This window comes from Eulemur rufifrons, chromosome 1 (genome assembly GCF_041146395.1).
Source record: "Eulemur rufifrons isolate Redbay chromosome 1, OSU_ERuf_1, whole genome shotgun sequence".
Taxonomy (NCBI): domain Eukaryota; kingdom Metazoa; phylum Chordata; class Mammalia; order Primates; family Lemuridae; genus Eulemur; species Eulemur rufifrons.
In genome coordinates, this window is record NC_090983.1 from 63,613,186 (window position 1) to 63,636,922 (window position 23,737).

General features: G+C 42.8%; 1 protein-coding gene across 1 annotated transcript; it reads right to left on the reverse strand.

Moving 5' to 3' along the window:
• Window positions 1-12,264: 12,264 nt before the first annotated feature.
• On the reverse strand, window positions 12,265-21,870 carry TBR1 (T-box brain transcription factor 1). The gene is made up of 6 exons (XM_069472142.1): window positions 21,065-21,870; window positions 20,326-20,480; window positions 19,851-19,972; window positions 19,105-19,263; window positions 17,879-17,940; window positions 12,265-14,805 (listed from the first exon to the last, which is right to left on the reverse strand). Exons 1-6 carry the CDS (start codon window positions 21,754-21,756, stop codon window positions 13,947-13,949), a joined length of 2,049 nt encoding a protein of 682 aa, XP_069328243.1. The 5' UTR covers window positions 21,757-21,870; the 3' UTR covers window positions 12,265-13,946.
• Between the last annotated feature and the right edge of the window lie 1,867 nt (window positions 21,871-23,737).

A 23,737-nucleotide genomic window follows, 5' to 3' on the forward strand; every position in this document is an offset into this window, starting at 1 on the left:
TTCCTTTTTCTTATATATTGATGGTTTGGTTGAGCAGTGAAGAGAGATTTTATGTCCTGTAATAGGTTGTTGGCTAATACAGTAATAAAATTTGTATAGTACTTCCCAATATGCAAAGTGTTTTCATATATATTATTTAATAATGAAATAGAATAAATGTTCATTTTTATCAATAAAAGAAATAATATAAATTCTACATTCTACCTTCATATTTTTCAACTTGTTTAAAATGAAAATAACATGAATTCTTCCCAAATCCTTATGTAAAATTAACAATCTAAAAAAAAATCTATATTATTCCTATAAATTTTCTCTTACACCATCCCATCCCAGAATTACACATCTCCCAGAGTTATATGGTGCCTAGTTCAGGGATATCTTTCTGCTTTAGATGCAAATTTCTAATTTTATCAATATGATCAAATTTTTAATTATGTCAAGACTGACATAGTTGGAACTAGTAAGAGGATGGGGAAACAAATTTTCATATACTTATGGAGTAATTATAAATTGATACAACCTTTAGCCCAGAAATTCCACTTTTATGAACTTATCTATAGACATCTAACACAAGTATACAGTACAGTGTAGCATTTTTTACAACAGCAAAACCTAGAAACAATTACATGTATATAAGTAAGGGACTAGTTCAATTAGGTATTGTTTATCCATGCAATGCAATGGTGAAGATGTTAAAAAGAATATGATCAATGTGTATTGAGTTAGAAATACAGCCTAAATATATTAAGTGGCTGCCTAATACAGCCTAAATATATTAAGCCTAAATATATTATTGTGCAACTTATGTTGCACAATAATACACGATTTCTTCTAATGAAATCCATAGTAAAATTCCATGAAATTTAATCAAACTGAGTTATTTCAATTTGATCAGAAGCTAATTTGTCTTAACATTCAAAGTGTTCCATTATATGGCACTCAGCCTTTCTAACCTTCCCTCCTTTTACCTCTTGTACACACTCTATTTCCCAAGCATTAAAACTATTACCTATTTCTCAAACAGGCCTCTATTTCCCTACCTCCTAGACTTTGCTTATGACTTTTTTTTTCTGTCCAGAATGCCTTTCCACTCCCTGGACTTCCCTAAGTCCAGCCTCAACAAGCATCACATACAAAAAGTCTTCCATGATTCCCTCAGTTAGACATAATCACACCCTCCTCTATGCTTCCAAAGGATTTTTCCTGTGCTTCTAGTCTAGAACTCACCATTCTCACCACTTTTTATCTTGTAATATAGCCTTTTCACAAACCACAAAGAATCCATATTTAATTCATCTTACAATCTCCATTATGCCTTATATAAAACACCTCAATCATAGCAATCAACAAAGTCTTGCTAAATTAAAATAATGAAATTCATATAGGACATTCTTGTTATATCAGTTTATCTTAGATAAAGGATCCTCAATCTTTTGAAGGGAAGCTACTTTTCATTTATCAAAGTTGTGAGAGCAACAGAGGTAGAAAGAGAGAAAGGAAATTCATCTAAACCACAATAACCTTAAACAGAAGTATGAAATGGGGGTGTAACACTGTCCATTATTACTCTTCTCTCAACTGGGAATCCACAGGAAAAAAAGAGGAGTGGTCAGACAACCAGTTTGGAGATCTATCAGGGAGGCTTTTTAAGGAATGGCAGAGAAATTCTGAGCTTTGGTTCAGGTATTCCTATCTTACAAGTCCACTTTGGTAAGCACATATTCACTAGGATGTCTATGAAATGAACTATCACAATGTTGCTTGCAGTTTGCAAAAAAAATAAACTAAAACCTTTTCATTTAATTATAGTTTAAGACTCCAAAAAATAAGGGTAAATAAAATCCATTAGTCCAAAGATTTCATTTTAGAAATATTTATATCCTCCTCTTGCCAAACTGCATTCACTGATAAACAGATTTCATATTTACCATAAACTTCTTTTTTGTTATCTAGCAAAAATAAGAAATAATCAAAAGACTGGCAGATGGATGCAAGTGAGAAGCAATATACACAAATAGTTCAGAAATAGGAAATTCCTGAATAGTAAAAAGTGGACTATATATCATTTCTAGAAAGAATGTTAATTGACAAAACAAATTATATTGATTATTCAAATAAAACTTGGGGATCTCAAAAAATTCTCACACAATCTTACTTCACTCTCTTAAAAGGTTCACTACAGTATGATTAGGGTAATAAAATCTAGTTTCAAAAAATATATAAAATCCAAAACAAGGAATAAACTAAAAACGGTGCATTTGTTCTCTAATCCTTTTACCATTTTTCAATCTGGGAACACTTCTAAATTTAGGAGTGAGCTATAATAAGCCATAATCATATGACTGCCTAGTTTCTTGAACATTAATAAATACTTAATTCTAGCACAGATGAAATATTGCATTTGGAGAGGTAGGTAATAAGTAGTGTAAAAATTAAGTAGAATCAATAAATTTTCTTTTTGTTGGAACTCTCATATTTTTAAATCTCAGAACCTGCAGATTTCCAAAGACTATACAAGCTAAATCATTCACACAAAATAAAAACTATATGACTTTTCTAATACTTTAAACTTAGCAATTCTGATACTTTAAGCTTCCCAATATGTTTAACCAAGCTTTTTCCTTTTATCCGTTTGAGTTTTAACCATTTTGAGTCCTAGAACTAGTGAATTTTCATATTCTGAATTATATTCCTCAGCAAATAAACCTATCTCATTTCATCTTATCTTCTAGTTATGGTATAATGAATGGTTCCACATATAAAAAATCATATAAAACAAAAACACAACCAACTAAAATTAACTTACTATTCCTAGGGATGATAAGAGCAAATAATAACCCTCCACACTTTAGTGAATTCTGAATCTGAATAAAACGAATGCAAAGTTTCTATGATATTTCTATTATACTAAATACAACAACTTCTCAAATATGTAAATTAGTGACTCAGTTTGCTGGGCAATGTTCACATCATGACTCAAATGGATGCAACCACTTAAAAATGAATGACTTGGGAGGTTGCCACGGACTATGAAGCTATCTAAGTAAACTGCTTGTATCTGGCCTATATTGAGAAGAAGAAATTTTTCCATCTGACATATTTAGAGGTAATCCCTATAACTGAATTGAAATATGTTTTATGGCTGGCATTGCTTCTACTGACTTCCTACCCTTAGAATTCTGTAATTGTTCTATGGATCAGAACTATTCTGGATACGCTGGCATTTATTCTTTTGAGAATGACATCAGATGTCAAACATGCAGTACTTCCAGATAACCTTCCAATTTCAGTCTATCCAGATAAAGGCTACCTTATGAATGACTGTAGAGTTTCCAGAGATAGCACTAATCATCATGCTTCATCATAATAAGCTAAAGGAGGAGTACAGAAAATTACAATGACTTCAGGTCACTCTTCTCTTATACTCAAGGGGATAAACTGCCTGTTCTAAATGGTGACCATACTGTCACAATGTTTTAAAAAAAATAGAAAGTTATTTGAAAATAGTTATTTTTAAATTTATGCACTTATTTTTATTTTTAAGAAAGTCACCATTACCATAGTCCCTAGGCATGAAATTGTAATGGACAGATGCAGCTTGCCACCATTAATAGCTATTAAACCAGCAGCCCCCAACCTTTTTGGCACTAGGAACCGGTTTCATGGAAGACAACTTTTCCACAGACCAGGGGCACAGGGGGATGGTTTCAGGATGATTCGAGTGCATTATGTTTATTATGCAGTCAAACCTCTCTGCTAATGATAATCTGTATTTGCAGCTGCTCCCTAGCACTAGCATCACTGCCTCAGCTCCACCTCAGATCATCAGGCATTAGATTCTCAAAAGCTCAACCTAGATCCCTTGCATGCACAGTTTACAGTAGGGTTTGTGCTCCTATGATACTCTAATGCAGGCTGATCTGACAGGAGGTGGAGTTCAAGCAGTGATGCCAGCTATGGGGAGCAGCTGTAAATATGGATAAAGCTTCACAGCCACTTACCTCCTGCTGTGTGGTCCAGTATCTAACAGGCCACAGACCAGTACCCATCTGTGGCTCAGGGGTTAGGAACCGCAGTATTAAACTTTAATAAATAAATACATAAGTAAACAAAACCCCAGAGAAGTGGTTCTCAGACTTCGAAGCACACTGGAATCACCTAACAAGCTTCAAAAAGTACTAATGCCTGGATCTCACCACCAGACATTCACATCCTGATTTATTTGTTATGGGGTATGAATCTGGGCATTGGAATTTTTAATCTCCCCTGACGATTCTAATGTGAAGTCACTGACCCAGAGGATATGAGAAGTTGCTGCTATCCCCTTGCCTCCATTCAGCTGTGCCTTAGTGTCAGGTAGGGGAAGGAGGCAGTTCATGCAAATAATCACACGGCAAGTATGGGCCTGCTGATCCCCAAGACTAGAAGTGACCTTGATTTTCAATAAATCAATATACTTGGAGTAAGTCTATGTATATGTACATGGAGGTGGGGAGAGAAAAGGAGAGGAAAGAGAAATATGAAATGCCTAAAAAAATTAAGATTAAGTCTTAAATAAAATATAGCAATCTTATAGAGAGATGCCATAAAGATTAAAAAAAATAAAATAAAACTTGCAGATCATCATTGAAAGAATATTGCTAAAAACAGTCTCTCCATCTTTATGCCCAATCACTCTTTATGCCATATACTCAAGTGGCTTATTAAATAAGAAATGATTCCCTCTATTTTGCTAATATGTATATTCTACCATTCTAGGGAAAAATGTTAAAATATGTGTATAGAGATATAAGCGGAAACTGAGGACATTCTAGGCTACTCAAATTAATAGTATTGCTGTGGCAATGGTTTTCAATCGTCAAGTCACTGTACGTTAGAGAATCATGATATAAATTTACTAGATTCTAACCAGAATTTTTGTTTTAATGAAACTGAACCTGAAAGAAAAAAATCAGAGTACATCAAGTGTGATAAAGGTAAATATTATTTGCGAAACTTTTGTGTGTACGTATATGTGTATACATTTATTACTGTGAGTCCCAATTTAAAAACTTTGAAAGCCACTGCTGTTATGCACACACATACACACACACTCTCACACATACATACAACTTATATTTTGAAAGATGACCCTAAAGCAAAAAGAATTGAAAATGAAATTTAAAATGTGTATATCTCTAACATTGAAACTCAGGAACAAAAAGTTTCCTAAAGAAGTGGTTATGCAAGTAAAACTATTTCTCATGATCTGCAAGGCCTGATTCTCTTAGGTTTAGTACTTTATTTTTTTGTGGCCATGTTGATAAAGGGCTGATAGTGATGTGTTTACTTAGTAAGATATAGTACATATAATTGTATAGACATAAAAACCCTTTCTTCTTAATGGTGTTGGCACATATACTTCATATGCTGTCTTCTTAAGGGGTTAAGTTAATATTAACTAAGAAAATTTAACTTTTTTAAAATTCCTTTTCATCATCGTGTTAAAATTAAGAGTAAAGAGAACATGAGTTGGTATCAAATGGTTCAAAGAAGGACAATCCACAATATCAATCAAAATGTATCACGTTACAAGAAATAAGAAACCATCGGATAGGGGAAGGTTGTTAAGCAATGGGTTGAAGATATGTATGAGAAATACATTACCAGAGCTTCTTTATCCCACCCTATTCTTCCATATCGCATGTCGCATGTCACATTTCTAGCAAGTTTTCTTAGGAGAGGTATATGAGGACATACCCTGTGAAAAGCAAACACTATAGAAACCTTTAAAATGAATGAATGAATGGGTGGATGATGAATAAGCAAGCAAGCAAAGAAGCAGAGAGAGCTGTGAAAGAAAAGCTGGAAGAGGGAAGGGAACAGTGAAGGATCTGCAGAATATATGGTTCTGAATCACCCAAAGAACTAATTATGACTTAAAATAGCTAAGAGAATAACGATTAGTCTGTAATAAGGCCATTACATTTGGTTAAGAGTACACTGGTGAACTTAGCAAGAAAGACTGTAATGTCCGTGCAAATGAGAAAGCTGAATTGAAAAGGATCAAAGAAAGCATTGAAAGATGGTCCTAAGTACAACAAAAGAAAGCAGGGATAAATGCAGTGCCTTACATAGCTAAGATGTTATGTGTAAAGAAGACAACAGAAATACCAACAAAAGATAAAAATATTAAGTTATCCTTTTACAAATACACAAAGAAACTAGCTAATAGAAAAGTGAATATCAAGAGATGAAGTAATTATAGAAGTATATAGGGAAAAAAGCACAAATTAAAAAAAAACAACGTTGGAGGGATTAAATAGAAAGACACATTCTACCTGATGTTTTTCCCAAAAACTTTACAATTGCTTTTGGACAAGGCATAAAAGTTCTGATCCAAAATAAACAAACTGATGAATCAGGCACAGATTTTATAAAGATTCAGGTTCAGGGTGGTAGCGTGAGAAAAAAAGAGGAGGTTAAAAAAAAAGTTGTTGGCAAGAGAGTCAACAAGGGCAAAATGAGTGTCAGAGAGAGTGCAGAGTTGGAGAAGGAAAGAACAAATTTGTTGAGAGGGAAGTCACTTAGCTTCTTGCCTTTCTCTACAGTAACAAAGCAGAATGTGAAGAGAGGGAATCCCAAAGGTGAATGATCTCTAAGAATTATTAAGAACACAGTCATTTTAAAAAATAGCAAATTAAGACAGAGGTAGAAAAAAAAGATTTTATTTGAACAAAATATATAGCATTCAATGGTAAGTAAACTGTGAAAGGATAAGTCCTCGTTATACTTTCTGTTTCCTCAAAGGAAGGTGCTGAGTAGTAAACATCGCTATTATTTGGTAAAATAATATCCAAAATTATAATTTTTCAATTCAAAAACACATCAGGTTATAAAAGTCTAGCCACCTTTGAAACATTTTTAAAAAGTAATATTTTGCCTTCAGTAAATTCCCAATTGAGCAAGCCATTCAAAATAACAGAAATCTATATAATAACTGAAAAGTTCTCATAAATGTGTTGATTGTAGACGGCCTAAAATGAATCTATATAACATGCATGTATATTTTGTTCATTAAAGGCCAAGGATGTTAAACTAAAGAAAAAAGTGATAATATTATAAATACAACTAATTTAAAAAGTTAAAATTCCACAAAGTAACCTATAATTTGACCATTTTACAAAAGGGTAGAGGTGATTTTGCTAATTCAAATTTTAGATACAAAGAAAATATTGTCTCCTAATGCATAGGGAGAAAATATTAATAACATCGTGGAGCTCTAAAAAGAATAACCTTTTGTTGATAAAAGATGGCAAATGTTTGAATATTCACGGGTGTGCATATCACTATTCAAAGAGGATATTTAAAACACACACAATTCAAACACACAGAAGTATCTGAAATAGTAGTGCCTTCTATCAGCTTTCAAAGGCAGACTTACATGTGCCCACAAATGGCAACCCAGCAGGCAGTGACATCAGACCTAGAAATGATGTGGCCTGTATAGTGTGCAGTGAAGTGCAGTGTTCTACTTGTTTGCAATGGTTTTATTTTTCGACTAGTTTTTATCACACTTGGCATGAACAAGGGAACATGTGCTTTGCTAAATTTGAACTTTTAAGATGAAACTGAATTAACTGAGAACCAAAAAATTGCTTCTGAATTTTCCTAAGATTGAAAAATGCCTTCCCTTTCATACTAGGAATGGCAAAATAAATGACAAATACATCTTGAAAGTTTAAATGTGAGATAGGAAGACCCTGTGGCTCGAGAACAACATTGTTGGCTTTTTTCCTTTTTAGGCACCTGAAAAGGTTGTAACATAAAGGTGTTTTTCCCATACAGCACCCTTTTGCTAACATGAAGAGATGTATTAAACCTAAACCTAAATAAACCTAATATAAGCACTAAACCTAACATAAGCAAGATTTGTTTTCTTTTTCAACTAGAAAGTTTAATTAATTTGCCATTTCTTAAAACTTAGTATAGCCATCAAAATTTAGGGTCAACTCTTGCCCCAAAACTTAATCTTATATTCCTTTTTCTTCCTACTAGTGCTGGAACAAAATAACTATATTGGCTAAAAAAAAAAAACAAAACAAAAGCATATCACTAGAGATGTTCTCCCCTTCTAAACTCCTTCTTCCTCCTCATAAAAGGTGTGCCAGGATACGCAGGTATAAATGCTTTGTATATAATATGAGTGCCCTGACATGTAGATATTTTTAAAGAGTTGAAGTTCAAAATAATTTTAATATACAATTCAAGTTAGAAATTGCAGGGTATGTTTATAAGGAATCCAGTGATAAGTAATAGGTCAAACAACCTGAAAGAATCAGCTTGTGGTACAAGCTTCACTGCATTAATAATGTCACAGTTAGTATGTTTATTAAATTAAATATTACCAGCAAGGGTCTTCTAAATGCCATGTTCCCAATACTAGATTACATATTTATTTCAGAGTTAGCATAGTAAGAGGGGGAGCTATCACTAGAAGGTCTATTAAGCCATGGGTTTTTTTTTTTTTTTCATTGCTTTAATGGAACTATTCAAATCAAATTTTTCACGCCATGCCTTGAACACTGCTGCAAACCATACTGTGGGTGTAAAATACACGCAAGGAGGATATAATCAGCTCAGATGAGGCCAGGGACTTGTACACCATCAACTTTACTTTATTGTGAAAGCAGTGGGGTTTTCTTTCAAGTGAATATATTTTTAAATATGTGTAGCAACCTAACATACAAACTGAAGACGGGAACCAGGAAGACACACAAATCTCAAAGCAACTGAATTAAATCAAGTATAATGCAATGCCTAAAATTTTGCCTACTTTGTCTCTGTCTTCTCTGATACTCTTACTTTGTTCCAGCAAAAGAAAATCTGACTGTCCAAAAGTAAATTTTCCACTCAGATTGTAACTTCAATAAATCATATAGATTAAACTTGCTTTAAAATTCTCAGCTACCTTTTAAAAAACTGATTTCACTGATATTGGCTGAAATATTACTCTTTCAAATATCAAAATTAGCCAAGCAATTGCCAACATACCAGAATAAATTAAATATTTTTCTAATTGAATTGAATCACTAAGCTTCAAAGTTACTGACTACTTCATAAGTAGTTTGTCTAAAAGTAATAATCGTTGGTATTTCTTTCAGGGGAATCTACACAGATTTGTTTTCATACAGGATCATAGGTTCTGGTTTTTTTTCCCTATCTCATGGCCAAAATGCCTACATGATGAAGTAACTCATATACCACTAAAAAGGTGCTGCACCTGAGGACAAGCTGAAAGTTTTCTAAAAATCACGTATGAACACACATACATTATCCAAATACATGTGGAGCATTTTAAATTCTCCGGGAATGTAAATGGCCTCTATTCAACAAAGCTTTGTGCTTAACTTGCATCTTACACAGAAAGTATAACATCCTTTAAAGAAAGCTTCAATGCTAAAAAGATAAATACTTAATATCTCCAAAAAATGATGGATCAGAAAGAGTTTTAGCCTTGGGAGTCATAAGAAACTGTAACTGCAGGAGGTGAGGGGCTCAGAAAGTTCTCCAGAGACACTAAATTACCGTATCTTAAAAAGCTCCGGTGATGTAAGTCGGTCCTAAAGACAGAAGCAACCTGATTTTTGAAAGAAACTGTTCAGTAAATTTCTGCTAGTCCTAAAAAGGCATTCACGTCCTAAATCCTAATCCACAGCCCGGCCTACCTCTCAAGGAGCAGCCGACAGAGAAGCCGCGCCCTTAGGCCTGAGCCAAGGCCCTTCTCGACCTGTGGGGGTTCGGGGTGGTGGCTACTCGGAGAACCGCCTGGACCCGGCCAGGACCCAAGGCCTGAACCTGGGCCTGTACTCCCAGTCTCAACCCACAGCCTGGTTCTCACCCTGGACGTCTGACCTGGACCCCCAGAGGCTGGAGCAGCCTGGGCGCAGTCGCTTCCCCGTCCCCCGCCCGCCCGACGGCGAAGCAGGACAGAGCCAGCCCAGGCCTCTGGAGAGGCTCCCCTCTGGGGCGAGCTCCTCAGACGCCGGTCCCTGCTGGTCAGGGCTCCGGTGCGCCGGGGCCAAGCTGCGGCCTCGCCTTGGGGACAGGACCGACCTGCCTCCCGCCGCCGCCGAAGCCCTCGACCACAGCTGCGCCCTCTGTTCCCGCCTCCGTCTACACCGACGCGCCGCGTCCACTCGAAGGTTAGGAACCCAACCAAGCAGCAGCATCTCTCCGCCCGAGCAGCACCGGCGGCTGCCGCGCTGGGCTCCGAGTGACACTGAAAGTGAGTCAAGATGGCGCGGATTGCGAGTGGCGGGAAAGCACGAGCCAGAATAAAGTGCTAGTCGCACGCTTGCCTTCTTTTTCCTTCTTTTCTTTTTGCAAATACACTGTGGAAAACTGAGGAAATCTGAATGTACGGATAGAATTCGCCGTTCCTCTCCGCCCATACACTGACCTCTACCCTCACGGAGATAAAGAAGCAACTCTGTTCTAACCTGGGATACGAACTTTGACTCCCAAAGGGCTTCCCAACTCCAAACTCTGATATCCTTTGAAGAGCAGCAGCCTCTCAGACACACTCACAGCGTCACTTCACTAGACACCCTAGACTTCTTGGAAGCGAGGAGAAATGATCATGTTTTACAGGGACAAGAAAGCACACTGCCTCCGAGAGGAGCGCGAAGCTGCAAATTTACCTCACGCTGACTCAGTCCACACAGCAGATGGTGGCGGAGCTGCAAGGGAAACGACCTCCCCAATTTTTTTAAGTACTTCCTAATATCAGCTAAAGCGCGTCTTTCAGTACAAGGCACTACGTTCCTGTGAAATCTATCCTCAGCTTCTAAGAGCTTTGTTTACGCACATGACACTGACTCCTTTGCTTACGACGACTCTGTCCCGAGGGCGACGGGTCGGACCAGGCCTCCGTCCAGAGAGGGGAGCGCGGCCCCCGCGGCCCGGAGCGCTCAGGCCCCGCGTCCCCTGGCTCCGGCCCGCGCCCTCCCGCCGCACGTGCGCCTCCTGCTCGGCGGGAATGCGGGGCGGGGGCCGAGGAGCACAGCCCGGGTCGGATGGGTGATTCATGAATGCACTGCTCCACTTCACTCGCTATACATGCACCGTGTTTTGTACTTTTCGTCCTCTTGTTTAGTTCTTAGGTATGGGGAAGGAGAAGGAAACACAAAGGAAAATCAGTCATGGCTTTTCTATGTGGCAGACAAAACTCCGCGGAACGCCGTCTAGTGGCGGAATTGTCCAGGGGAGGCAAGTCAGTTTTATCCTCCCACGAATTTTCATTTTAATTGGAAATTTGAAGCCCCTTTACATCTGTCAAACTGCAAAGAGGACACAGGACAATCTCCAGGTGGTGGTAAAGTTAGTCTCGAAAACTGAGGCTGGCCCAGACTAAGAATGGTGAACTATCATCCTCCTCTTTCCTGGATCACCTCTCTTGGGAGACAAAAGTACAAAAATCGCTTCTCCATGAGGTGAAGGCAGATCTCAGCGGACTCCTTAACTAAGAGGCAGAACCCCCCAGTCTGGAATTCCGCATTTCTGCATTTGTTCTCAGGGGATGGGGATCTGGCCTGGATGGGACTGGCACAGAGATTCCATTATAGAAAGGACAGAGTGGTACCCTCAGATACCTCCCAAAAGCAAGTTTTAAGCTCAGTGGTTAAAACGACCCTTCTACGAATTTTTTCTATGGGTCCTTTCATCACATCCTCCCTCCCCATCTTCCGAAACCATCCACTCAAGAAATGTAGGCGGTTCTGTGTTTGCGTTTACAGATTCGCCATTCACCTCCAAGGCCTCGTATGTGAGACCATAATTTTAGAAATCTGCGGTCAACAGCCTATCTTGACATGCATTTAAATCACACCCTACTTTCACCCAACACCCCCCCCCGCCTTTCTTTATGAAATTCTTAACTCCTTATTTAAAGACCCTCCTTTTCCTGTTCGCATTATTTCCAACTTAGACAATCAGATAAATATGATGAGGTAAGTGCGCATATTTTCCTGGAAAAAAAAATGAGCGCAGAAAAGTGAAACTTGACTCATGGGGAACTAAATAATTGTAAATAAGAAGGAAAATGTAATTCCTGGTAGTGCTATAAAACAAATTTAAGGGGGAAATGGGAGGTTGTTCCCATTAAACAGACTGCCCCTGCCCGTATTGGAGCGGAGACGGGCTAGTCTTCCTTTAACCCTTAAAAGTAATCACCTATAATAATCAAATTATTTTCAAACTGTAAACTGCTTTCAAACACCATAGTTAGTGTTTTACCAGGTTTATTTTACTTGTTATACACAGACGATACAAACGAGCAAAAAACAAAACGTTTCTCAATGGAGTGTGTACTTGTATAAATTATTCAGTTCACAGACAAAACGAAACAAATATAAAAATCACAACATTAGATTTACAGAAGAGCCAAAATATACACACGTTGAGACCCTGAATTCCTATTAGGAAAAATCCCCCCGGTGGACTGGAATCTAGATTGAATATTGTGTATGATGCATATTTCACATTAATTTTAAAATACAAAAAAAAGTATAGTTTTGCTACACAACATTAGAAATCCTACTAATCTATTTCCAGGGGGATTAATGCTCCTTATCAAATATAACAAGACTTAGAGGAGGGGGAAATCAGCCTTACTTGCATTAATGCTAGTGTTCTCCCAAGAATATCAAATTTCAGCTGTTTCTAGGTGGTGGGGAAGTCATTTTCAAAACTAAAATGCAGTAAAATATACAACTCACACAATTCATCTTCACTAGACTACACTATAGTTACCAACAGTTCAGTCATCTATATCATTAGTAGAGTATTCATTACAAAGATTTACAGCATAGAAAGGTGGAGGGGGACTGAAAAGATATTCAGAAACAGTTTGTCAGCATATTTGGCACCTGCACAGACCAGTAATGGATTTGGCACTTTGGGGAAAAACAAATAAGGCAAAATAATATTGCTGATGTGGAGCTATTCTATTTAGAAGGAAGGGGGGGAAACATACAACTCCAGTTAACTTTGCTTTGCAGGCATCATGCCACTTAATCGACTTGCCTATGAACAGACACCTATCCTTTACAGGTGTTGGGGCAGATTCTCCTTAGCTATTTGTGTGCATTAGGGCACATAGTTATTATTTCATGCAATGGATTGAGGAGAAGTGAGAAACCCATCACTACTGAGTATTTCATGTTTCTAGAACCTCCCAGAATATTGTTAATTATCGCACAAGAAAATTAAAAAAGAGAAAGCAAAGAAATAAAGAAAGAAAGAGAGAGAGAAGGAGAAAAACAAAAGAAAAGAAAGGGATAAAAAGGTTAAGCATGAACTGGTTTTGTGCCTTGACGATAAGAATAAAAACTAGCCATTCGTTACAATAAATTAACACTATGTACAATCATTTCACAGGCTTTGTTCCACTAAAATTATTAACATCCCTACCATCCATCCATCCATCCATCACTCGGGGATAAGAAAGGACGCGCTGGGTGGGTCCAGGTTCTAGAGTCAACATCCTATGGTTAATGGGGAGGCCGAGGCTTGGCGGGTCGGAATCGCTGCTGCCTGACAGGACTGCCCAGGTCTCCTAAAGGTGAAGAGTTTCATTACGAGAGAGAGAAGGAGGAGGTGAGAAAAAGACGAGGGGGGGGGAGGATTATTAGGAGGATAACTTCACAGAAGGAGAGTGAGTAGGAAAACCAAAAGGTTTACAGCAAAGTTGAAGGTCGGTGTGCTAATTGCAGAGACTGCTGTGCAAAAAAGGTTAAAATCACACTCGTAGACCTGCACTTATTCGCTGCAGACGGTCATCGAGGGTCAAATAAAATGAAGGGGTGCGCAAAGTGGGGGTCTGGGGTGGAGGAGCTGGGGAAGAGCTGTGAGGGGCTGGCTGGGGGTCTGGGACCCGCGACCGGGCCGGGCCGGGCAGAGGCGGCCTAGCTGTGCGAGTAGAAGCCATAGTAGCCGCTTATGTCCTTGGCGCAGTTCTTCTCGCAGTCCCGCTGGGCCAGCACCTCGCTCTTGAGCGGGGACGAGCTCTCAGACACCGGCGTGTCGGCGGGCGAGATCCGCCTCCGCTTGGCCTGCTCGTAAATCCCCGAGTCGCTCGAGTCGATGGACTTGATGGAGGAGGGCGTCTCGATCCAGCTGGAGTCGGACAGGTCCTTGGGCTTGGCGTCCTCGGCGGTGCCGGGCGGTAGCGGCGAGCGCTCGGCGGCCAGGCCCTCGGCCTCCTCGCCCAGGTAGGGGTTGGCGCCGGCCATGCGCGCGGCGGCCGCGGCGCTGTTGGGCCAGCAGGGCAGCACGGAGCCCGACTTGGCGCCGCAGTACTGCGGGGGGCTGCGCGCGCCCCAGCCCGACGGGTCGGCGTAGTAGCCGAGCGGGCGGCCAGTGCAGCCCGCCGCCTGCAGAGGCAGCGCCTTCACGCCCGCCGCCGCGTACGAGAGCAGCGTGGCCGCATTGCCTGCGAAGTCCGTGGCCGTGTCGTAGGCCGAAGCCGCGAAGTCCAGCCGGTTGTTGGCCGGCGTCACAAACCAGCGCTGCGGCGACGGCGCGCCTGGGTCCTCGGCCTGCTGCGGTGACAGCAGCCCATTGGTGTGCGGCACGCTGCGGTCCGTACCTGGCCCGGGGCCCGCGCCCGCACCCGGGTGAAAACGGGCCTTGGCGTAGTTGCTCACGAACTGGTCCTGCAGGAAAGAGCCGGCCATGGCGTAGCGGGCCCCGGGCACAATCTGCGAGCGCGGCGAGTCGTTGGGCGAGGGGGTCAGGCGGTCCATGTCGCAGCCGGTGTAGATCCTGCGGGGCAGGGAGAGAGAGAGAGAACCCAGGGGTGGCGCAGAGGTCCCTTGAAGGGGGAAGGGCAGACGGGATGGCCACCTCCACTTTCGCCCGCCCCCACACCCTCCATCTGTAGCTCGCCGTCCAGGATGGAGACCTCAAAAGGTCACAGACCTGTATCCTCTCCATAATAAATCGTGGAATTATAAAGGGGCCAATTTGTCTATGGAGGGATCTGAGCAAGATACAGAACATCAAGAGAAAGGCTTCCCTCTTCACTTGCTCTCTCTTGTCAAGTGTGCAGAGGACCAAAAGAGGGGCACAAGCAGGGGGCTCTAATCTCACTTCTCCAACATATGTACACAACATTAAGGCAGATTTACCCAGGGACTAAGATGCTATTTGCCCAGCTGACCTTTCTGAGAGAAATTTTTAAACAAGGAAACCACCCCTCTACCCTTTTAAGATCTCTTGTGTCCATTAGATTGTTCAGGTGATTTCTCTCCTTTTTCTAGGTAGTTTAAGAAACTCCTAGGAAAAAACTGCTGTGCCCCTTGCAGTAATCATCAAAAATTGGCCTTCACCAGTGTTCTAAAACCCAAGGGTCACTGCTGGAAGCCTCCAAGACACTTAATGCCTATTGTTTCCCTTGTATGAGCTTTTAATCCCCACTTCTAATACAAACAAGAATTACTATTTGGAAAAATAGTCATCAATCAAAAATATCTTCTTACAAAGAAAAGATGTTCTTTACTTTGACCTTCTCTCCCCAGCTTTTGATCCCTTACTGGCAAAAACTTTGGGGCAAACTTACAGTACAGTTATCAACCTACTCTAAGCAATGGACCACTAATAATAGCTAACCCCTATAGAGCTTGACTATGTGCCAGGCACTGTTGTCTCTAGGGCTGTACAGATGGTAACTTATTTAACTCACAACAATCCTGAGTTAGGTACTATTATTATCCCACTTTACCGATGAGAAAACTGAGGCAAAGGGAAGTTAAATAACTTGCCCAGTCACTGATAGTGATTGTGTTGTTGGGGATTACCTTAAATAAAATAATCAAGGATTAACTTTAGGCCCTGGGCCTAGAAAATCCCATTAGAATTGACAGGAAACCAAGGATTGGATGAAGATCGGTAGAAGTGTTTTCTCATACACATACACACATGCCTCCCTTTTTATTTAGCTCACACATAAATGTTTTAATCTTTAGTCAACAGACTGTTTTGAAGGAGAGCCTCAGTCTTGTCAGGCCTTAATCCTTTGGGAAGGAGATTCCCTGGTGAGTGGCCAAACAAGCTCCTAGTACCCTCTGAACTCTTATAGTTCTCCCTATTCCTCCAAAATTGAGCCATGCCCAAATAACCAACATAAAAGGGGAAAGGGAGAGTGTCATAAACGACTCAGCTCTTCCCTATCGTCTAAAAATCTAAGATTTTTTTTGTGTGAGTGTAGGTAAAGACGCTTTAATGAAAAATTTATAGTGACTTAAGATCAGAGGGAAGTGGCTTTTTAAACAGAAGGCAGCCAGAGAAGGAGGGGCAGGTGAGAGTTAGACTGTGGCTGCTCAGCTCCATTCTGTTTAGTGCACAAAATTTCCCTCCTGAAATTTAATTCCAGTTTCAAATAAGAGAAGTAGAGGGAGGCAGGAAGGGAACATAACTAGCAAGGTGCAAATATCTTCTCTGTTTATCACCACAATATTTTAAAAAGAAAAAAGCAATCTGCAAAAGATACAGTTTAGATGCCTACCCAGGCCCCACCCACTTGGGATTACTGAACTGATTTGTGCAAAATAAAATGCTTTTGAACAGATGTTCACAACAGAATTAAAAGCTCAAAATCTACAGGACTCTCCTCCAACATCTCTGGTCTCTTGGGCCACACACTTTCCACTGTGCTGGGCACACCTTTTTAGATTGTGAGGACTAGAGTAGCCAAGTTTTTATTCCGGAGAATTGTATTGATGAGCCTTGGACTACTTTTGAGGGATATATATGATGACTATAAGCAGTAATATCAAGACTCTCTTTTCAATTTGTTATAAAATATTAGGAGAAAAGGTTGGTATCTGCCTGGAGGTGGTATAGAGGCAGCCAGCTGTCTCTTTCTCCACACATTTGATCTATTCCTACTCAAAGATAGCTTCAACTTTTTAGCTCTATCCCAGGCCCTCAGTATAAACCATGAAATTAAGATGTATGTACCCTTCCCTTTTATGGTCAGAAAAAGCCAGGGAGGGGGGCACAATCCAGATTTAGATTTTGCTATATAACACTATCTGAACTCTTTGGCACCATGACTGGCCCCTGGATGAGACTGCCAGAACAAGCCCAGAAAGCAGTCAGTTTATACCTATTGTCACCCCAGAGAATAGCCTTTTGATAGCAAAGAGAAAGAGACAGGTAAGGGAGGCCTGAAGAAAAGGGAACCAGCACATTTAATTAAAGCACACCTAGATACAGAAGATAAGAGGAAATAATTTTCTCTTGAAGCTTATAAATAATACACAAGCAATAGCATCTGAGTCCTTCCTAAAGCCTGAAATGACCATAGCAGAGATTCTGCTCATGAACTTGCCTGTGGCGGGTGTGCATTTTTATTCAGTCCATGGTAAACTTGCACAGGAAATGCTATTACACAAACTTGGAAATGGGTAAATAAGAGTCACATATGCCAAGGAGACTGTAACAACTGCCAGAGCCACATGCACTTTCAGGCAGAATTGCCCGTTTCAGACACAGACAATCTGAGCTGAGCATCTGCAGTGCCACATACAGCACTCGCACCCGGGAACCAGGGCAGCTTCCCCAGTCAGCCAGCCAGCCCCAGAGGCTCGCCAACAACTTTGTAATTCACAGGAAAGCTAAAAATAGGTGGAGGAAAACTTTGACCAAAACCACGCAAGTACCAAGCCATAAGGTCACGAGGGAGCCAATAAAAAAAAAAAAAAAAAGGGAAAATCTCTGAAACAACCTTGTCTTCACACATTCTAGTTTCCAAAAGCTTTGTATATAATAGTCCACCTTTGACCTAAAGCCTAATTCCACAACTATTTGAGATAGAAGGTACAAAATTACTTACGTGTCATAATTATCCCGAAATCCTTTTGCAAAGGGATTATGATCTATTTTCAGTTGTGTAATCTGGGAAAGAGAAAAAAGAATGAATGTGATCTCACCTTCCACACAGGAAGACTGGGTGTTTGAGGATATGTCATCTGCCACTTTTACAGGAGCTTAAGGCCTACAATTTTATTAAATAGCAAGGTCTTCGTAACTGAAAAATTTATGGTAATGGAAGGAAAGAAAAAAAGAGAAAGTATCATGAAAGTTACAAGGCACATGTTTAAATTAATGATGCCTAAAAACTAAAGGATTGCTTTCAATTAGCTCTCTTATGTGTTCTAAATTGTTTCAAACTCACATTTTTAAAGCTTGTTACACACAGTACACTTACTCAAACAAAAATCTTTAAGGGGAACTTGAATTCATCGCCAAATGTTGCCTATTTTAACTGTTTCACTATATTTTTAAAAAGTTGATCTCTTCTGATTCACAACCTGAGAAATTACAAGTTGCATCTTAAAATCAGGTTTGATTTTTAAATAAATGCATGTTTTCATTTCTGATATTTTCATTTAAGTAAACAAACATACACAAAAAAACCCTATCATCATTCCTAGTAGTCAAATCTGCCACTAAAATCAGTTTTTGCAGACTTGCAAATACTGAAGAGGTTCAAGTGCTAGAAAATTCATCCCATAGCCCTCAGTAATTTGATTTATTGTAGTTTTCATATAAAATAATGTGTATGTTCTTTTGATCTCCCAGAACAGTGATGTTTGTTCATTTCAGCCATCAGTTCTGGGATTTAAAAAAAAAAAAAAATTTTTTTTTTAGATGCCAAAGCTTGCCAAGAATAATGCAGAGGGAAATCTGCTTGTTTTCTAAAGGAAAGAAAGACAAAAAAAAAAAAAAAAACAAAACAGATTTTAATCTGTTCCAGTTTGAGGACCAAATTAAAACTCCCAAAAGAAGAGGCCCTAGAAATCCTGTCCCCTTGTAAGGTGGCCCCGGTGCCCCGCGACGGAGACAAATAGCAAGCATTTTCCCGCCCGCTTGGTATTTAGGGAGGGTGCCTAGCAGGCCCCCAGCCCTACGCCTCAAACGCGCAGCGGAGCCAGCTGTTGCTGATGTTAGAGCTGTTAGTGCTGCTAGCGCATGAGCCCTGGATGGCCTGGGGGAAGTCGGCGGGTGCGCTAGATGTCTGTGCGGTCCGCGTCGCGCCCAGCCCCTCGGTCTCCTTACATCGGTGTTCTGGTAGGCGGTGACGGCGATGAACTGAGTCTCCGGAAAAGTGAATGTCTGCACGCGGCCAGGCTGGCTGGTGTCCTCCGTGCCGTCCTCGTTCACTTCTACCACATGCAGGCGGGGCTGGTACTTGTGCAAGGACTGTAAAACCACCATCTGTCCGGCGGAGAGAAAGGGGAGCGCGGGCGGCGTGTTAATGCGGTCGCTGTCCGCGTGGCTGTGTGCGACCGGCTGCGCGCCGCGGGCCGGCCGAAGCAGGCTGGAGCCCGCCGGCCCCGCTAGGCCCGGCTAACGGACTGCGGGACTCGCCTGGCTGGTGACCGGCCGTCTAGGGCAGAGAGCGAGGATCCGCTGGGGCACCGGAGGGAAACGGATCCCGACTGCCTGATCCGCAGGGCCCTTCTCCTAGTCCTCCTTTAAGGAGGAGGAACAAAGATTTTCACAACCTGCAGATCTTGTGGGTTTCCTTCTCAAAATCAAACAGTATTTATACTGGGAAAGATCGGGAACTCCCCATTTGGGCCGAGGGGAGGTGGTGTCAAGGAGAACGACTTTACAGATTTAATATAAATTTGGAAGATGAATATAGAATTTTTGAAGTCCTTTTAATGAAGCAAAGAAACGTATCCAGTTTCGCATCCTGCTTTAAATTGACGAACTGGATGTTAGGGAGGAACGGGTGGGAGAGGCGAGAGAGAGAGGGAGAGAGCGCGCGCGAGTGCACGAGCTCTTGAGCCACTGACCTGCCCATTGTTGTTTGAAGCTCCTTTGTTGTTCGTAAGTTTTAATTTTCCAAAAGAGATTTCTTGACGCATCCAGTGAGCCCCAGTGTTGGGGGAATCCGGATGCATATAGACCCGATTTCCTAGAGAAAGATATACGTTGTTTACATATGCCCCGGGCACTGCCCAGTCCCAACTCCTCACCAAGTAGGACACACACACACACACACACACACACCCCTTACTCCACTCTGAGGCCCATTAGCTGGGGCTTTTTTAGGCCAATCTTTCTTCCTATTAACTGGGGGTGATTAAAATAGCTTTTGCATAATCCTCCCCCCCTCACTGCTCAGTCTGTCCCCTTGTCCCCCTCGTTTCCTTTTAGAAGTCATTGGCCGATCGTTTTAAAAGTCGCTCGAGCCAGTCCACAAAGGCTTTAATTAATCATTCTCACCTAAATAAGTGTCAAGAAAATGTGTTAATTGGAAGGACTTGCCTTGCACATTGGTGTCCGCTTTGCCGCAAGGAACCCATTTGCCTCCTTGAAACCTCCAGTGATTGGGATCCGCCAAAATCACATCCACAAAAATATTGTAATGAGCCGTGGGATCGAGACCAGAAATGTTAAAACTTAAAAAAGGAAACATGCGCCTATTTAAATTAAGGGGGGGGAGAAAACAAGGAAAAAAGAAACATAAATGTTAAAGATTAAATGCAAGAAGCGGGGCGCCAGATAGCAAAGAAAAACTTGTTCTTGCAGCGTGTATGAGCGAATGTTTTGCTGGATTAGAAACGGGGTGGTGGGATAGAAAAAGAAGTGGGACCCAAGTCTGGGAGAGAGGCGGATGAGCTGGAGTGGGGAGTCGGCAGGTATCACTGCTCAGGTGGAGAGCGAGGTTGGCGACCTGCATCTCCACCTGTCCGTGCATGCCGGCGTTGATGCGTCCCTCCCATGCCCGGCCGCTGGCCCGGGGCTCTTCCTGTTTCTCGCCTTCCTCTGGCCACTGACGGCCTCTCCAACCACGTTCCGAGAGCGGAGTTCCCCCCACCAATATCACCATGGTGGTCAGCCCTTCCACTTTCCCCTTCTCCAAAACCAGCCAACCCTAGGGCGCACCAGAGCGCCTTCCACTCCGCTCCCGACCCCAAATCATCGCTGCCGCGGCGGTCACAACCTGGGTGCGCTTGCCCCCGGATCTCGCCTGGAGCGGCGGTAGCCAAGAATGTAGTATTACCTTCCCTGTTTGGTGATGATCATCTCCGTTTGGTGCCGGTGAAATTTCAGCCAGAGGGGCCTGTTGCACAGGTACACCTGCGCTTTGCCGGGCACCAGCCCCGGCTGGGTGGAGGAGAATTGGTAGAACGGGGCTCCTTGGTAGGAGTGGCCATACTGCTGTGGATAGGGGTAGCCGGCCGTGGGGTAGCCCTGCGGTGAGGAGTTGGACAGGAGGCTGTTGTAGGCTCCGTTGGTGATGACCGGGTGGTGGGCCATATAGCGGCTGGGGCTGCCGATGGAGAAGGCGGGGTGCGCCGGTCCGTGCTGGCCGGGGTACGGGAACATGGCACTGGGAGCAGTGGCCGCAGACTGTGGCTGGCTGGACTGAGAGAGGAGGTAGCGATCTGCAGCAGAGCCATCGAAACTGTGACGAAGCTCAGAGACCCCGTCCAAGACAGGAGAGAGTTTACTTCTCTGGACGTCCCCTGGTGAGTCCTTGGAGTCAGGAAAATTGTCTGTATCTGACTGATTCGTCATCCCCCTGGTAATTTTTTTCAAAGGTGAACTTCTCTCCAGGTTGTCAGTGGTCGAGATAATGGGATGATCGTGCAAGACAAGCTCGGATCCGCCTGAATGTGGGTAGCTGCTGCTCACATTGAGAAATTTCTTGGAGAGCATGATAGAAGGAGAAAGGCAGTGCTCCAGCTGCATAGCTCTAGAACCTGAACACTCGCCCTCCCGTCCCTGGTTTTTAAAGTCCTATTTATCATAAACTAGAAATCCACAGACCCCCTCACTAGACAGAAAGCACTTCAACCAGCAAATGCTTCTCAAAGGTTTGATTTACTTTTTTTTTTCCCTGGGAGAAGAGATTGGCCAATTGACACTATGCAGCAATCAGAAAAGGCTCACTTTTGATCTTGCTGCTTGTGCAGCCGATGAAACGGCTCCTGCCATTGGTTAACTGCTGACAGTAATTTAATTAGATAGACATTAATTAGGATAATCACCTGGCTCCTGGTCGCGACGATCATGGCAAATTGAAGGGGATGATTTTATTGTTGGCTTGGGGGTGGGGAATGTGTGTTGGTTTACGTGAGCACTGTTGTGTCACCTTTAAGCTTTGTGACCACTGCTTTAGGAAGATTCAAAGATGTGCAATTTACTAAACATTTCCTACCTTCCCCTCCCCTTCCCCTCTTTAGAGCGGAGGGGCGGAGGAGGGAATTCAGCGATGCTAGGAGACTTTTCGGATCTGAATGAGCCAAATATTCAGTTGAATGTAACGATTTCAAGTGCAAAGTATACAAAGCGCGAGCCGGTGGCCTCTTCTCGCCCTGTAAAAGTTCCAGAGTCTGTCTTTTCCAGTTAATACAGAAGCACACAACACCTGAGCCGGTGCTTTGTGAGCAGGTCCTGCCTGTCCTCGGCGCCCCCCACCCCCACCTTTTTAACTACATACATAAATAAATAAATCCCTGCTGCTGAGAGCCACAGCGATAAGCAGGAGGGGGGAGTAAAGGGGGCGAAAGGCAGCAACTCACCCACCAATCCACCCACCTCGGGAAGGTTCGGTTTCTTGGTTGAGCACAGAAACAGTGACAATCTATGATCTCCTTTTTAAGTTTTGAAATAATCATAAGCTGTCGGGCTGAAGTGCCTTAATGTATTTGCAGTGATGTTTACCGGGTCTTTACTAAATATTTTATCAGCGAACTTGGTTGCAGATTATCTGAAGAGCATCTAACTGGGGGCAGGCGTCATGCGTCCTTCGCCTCCCACTGCACTTCCTTCTCTCGGAGGTACTGGCTTGGCGACAAGTTCAAAAGCCTCGCCAGGAAAAGAGAGGGCCGAGTCCCCGTGCAAATGGGTTCGCCAGAAGCGCAGATCTGGGGAGACAGAGTGGAAGTGGTGTCAACACAGTAATCGCTACTGAAGACTCGTGTGTGTGTGTGTGTGTGTGTGTGTGTGTTCGATGTTTATATAATCTGGAGGGGAGAAAAAGAATCCATGCCAGTAATTTTGAAAGGAGGAAGAATTTAAGGAGGAATAGAGAAAAGAAATCAATTTAAAGGATGTTGGCACAAATAAATAGCAGGAGGCCTAAAGCGACCCTGAGGTGTTAGGGGAAAGGTATCTCCCCAGTACCGGCTCAACAGAGAACCCCAGTCCTCGGCCTAAAGGCCTAGAAGCAAGAGCGGCAGAGGCTTTATCTGCCCAAAGCCGCCTCCCGCGGCCCGGCGCTTGCCAACCTGCCCTCCCGCGGCTTTCCCCCAGGATGCCGAGCCGCGCGGGAATAAGGAGGAGGAGCGCAGCGCCAGAGCTCAGCTCGGCCCTGCGAGCTGGCCGACGGGCAGTAGGGCTCCGCTGGGGAGACTGAACCGCGTCCGGCACAGACCCCAGGGACACACACCTGGGCACCTCGGTGCGTTGGAGCCTCTGCCGTCGAGCGAGCGCGTCTGCCTTTCCTGAGCCGGGCAGCTCCTCGAGGGAGAGTGGCGCTGGGGACATGGCGGGGCGGGGCGTGGCGGGGAGGGGAGGGGGGTCCTGGGCATGGGCAGAGAGGGGTTAACCAGGCTCGCAGCTTCGCCAGACTCGCAGCTTCGCCTCCGTGGTACACTTTCAGAGCGGCGCCACGGTGGGCCGAGAGGTCAGCGCTGAGCCCGGACTGCGCCCCTCGAGGCCGGCTGGG

Excerpts from the sequence above, each read along its gene's own strand:
- TBR1 (XM_069472142.1), bottom strand. The coding sequence starts at position 21,756 with ATGCAGCTGGAGCACTGCCTTTCTCCTTCTATCATGCTCTCCAAGAAA. Across the intron at positions 19,973-20,325 it reads AGCGGACACCAATGTGCAAG|GAAATCGGGTCTATATGCAT; the intron begins GCAAGTCCTTCC and ends ATCTTTCTCTAG. Across the intron at positions 17,941-19,104 it reads CCGCCTACCAGAACACCGAT|ATTACACAACTGAAAATAGA; the intron begins GTAAGGAGACCG and ends TCTCTTTCCCAG.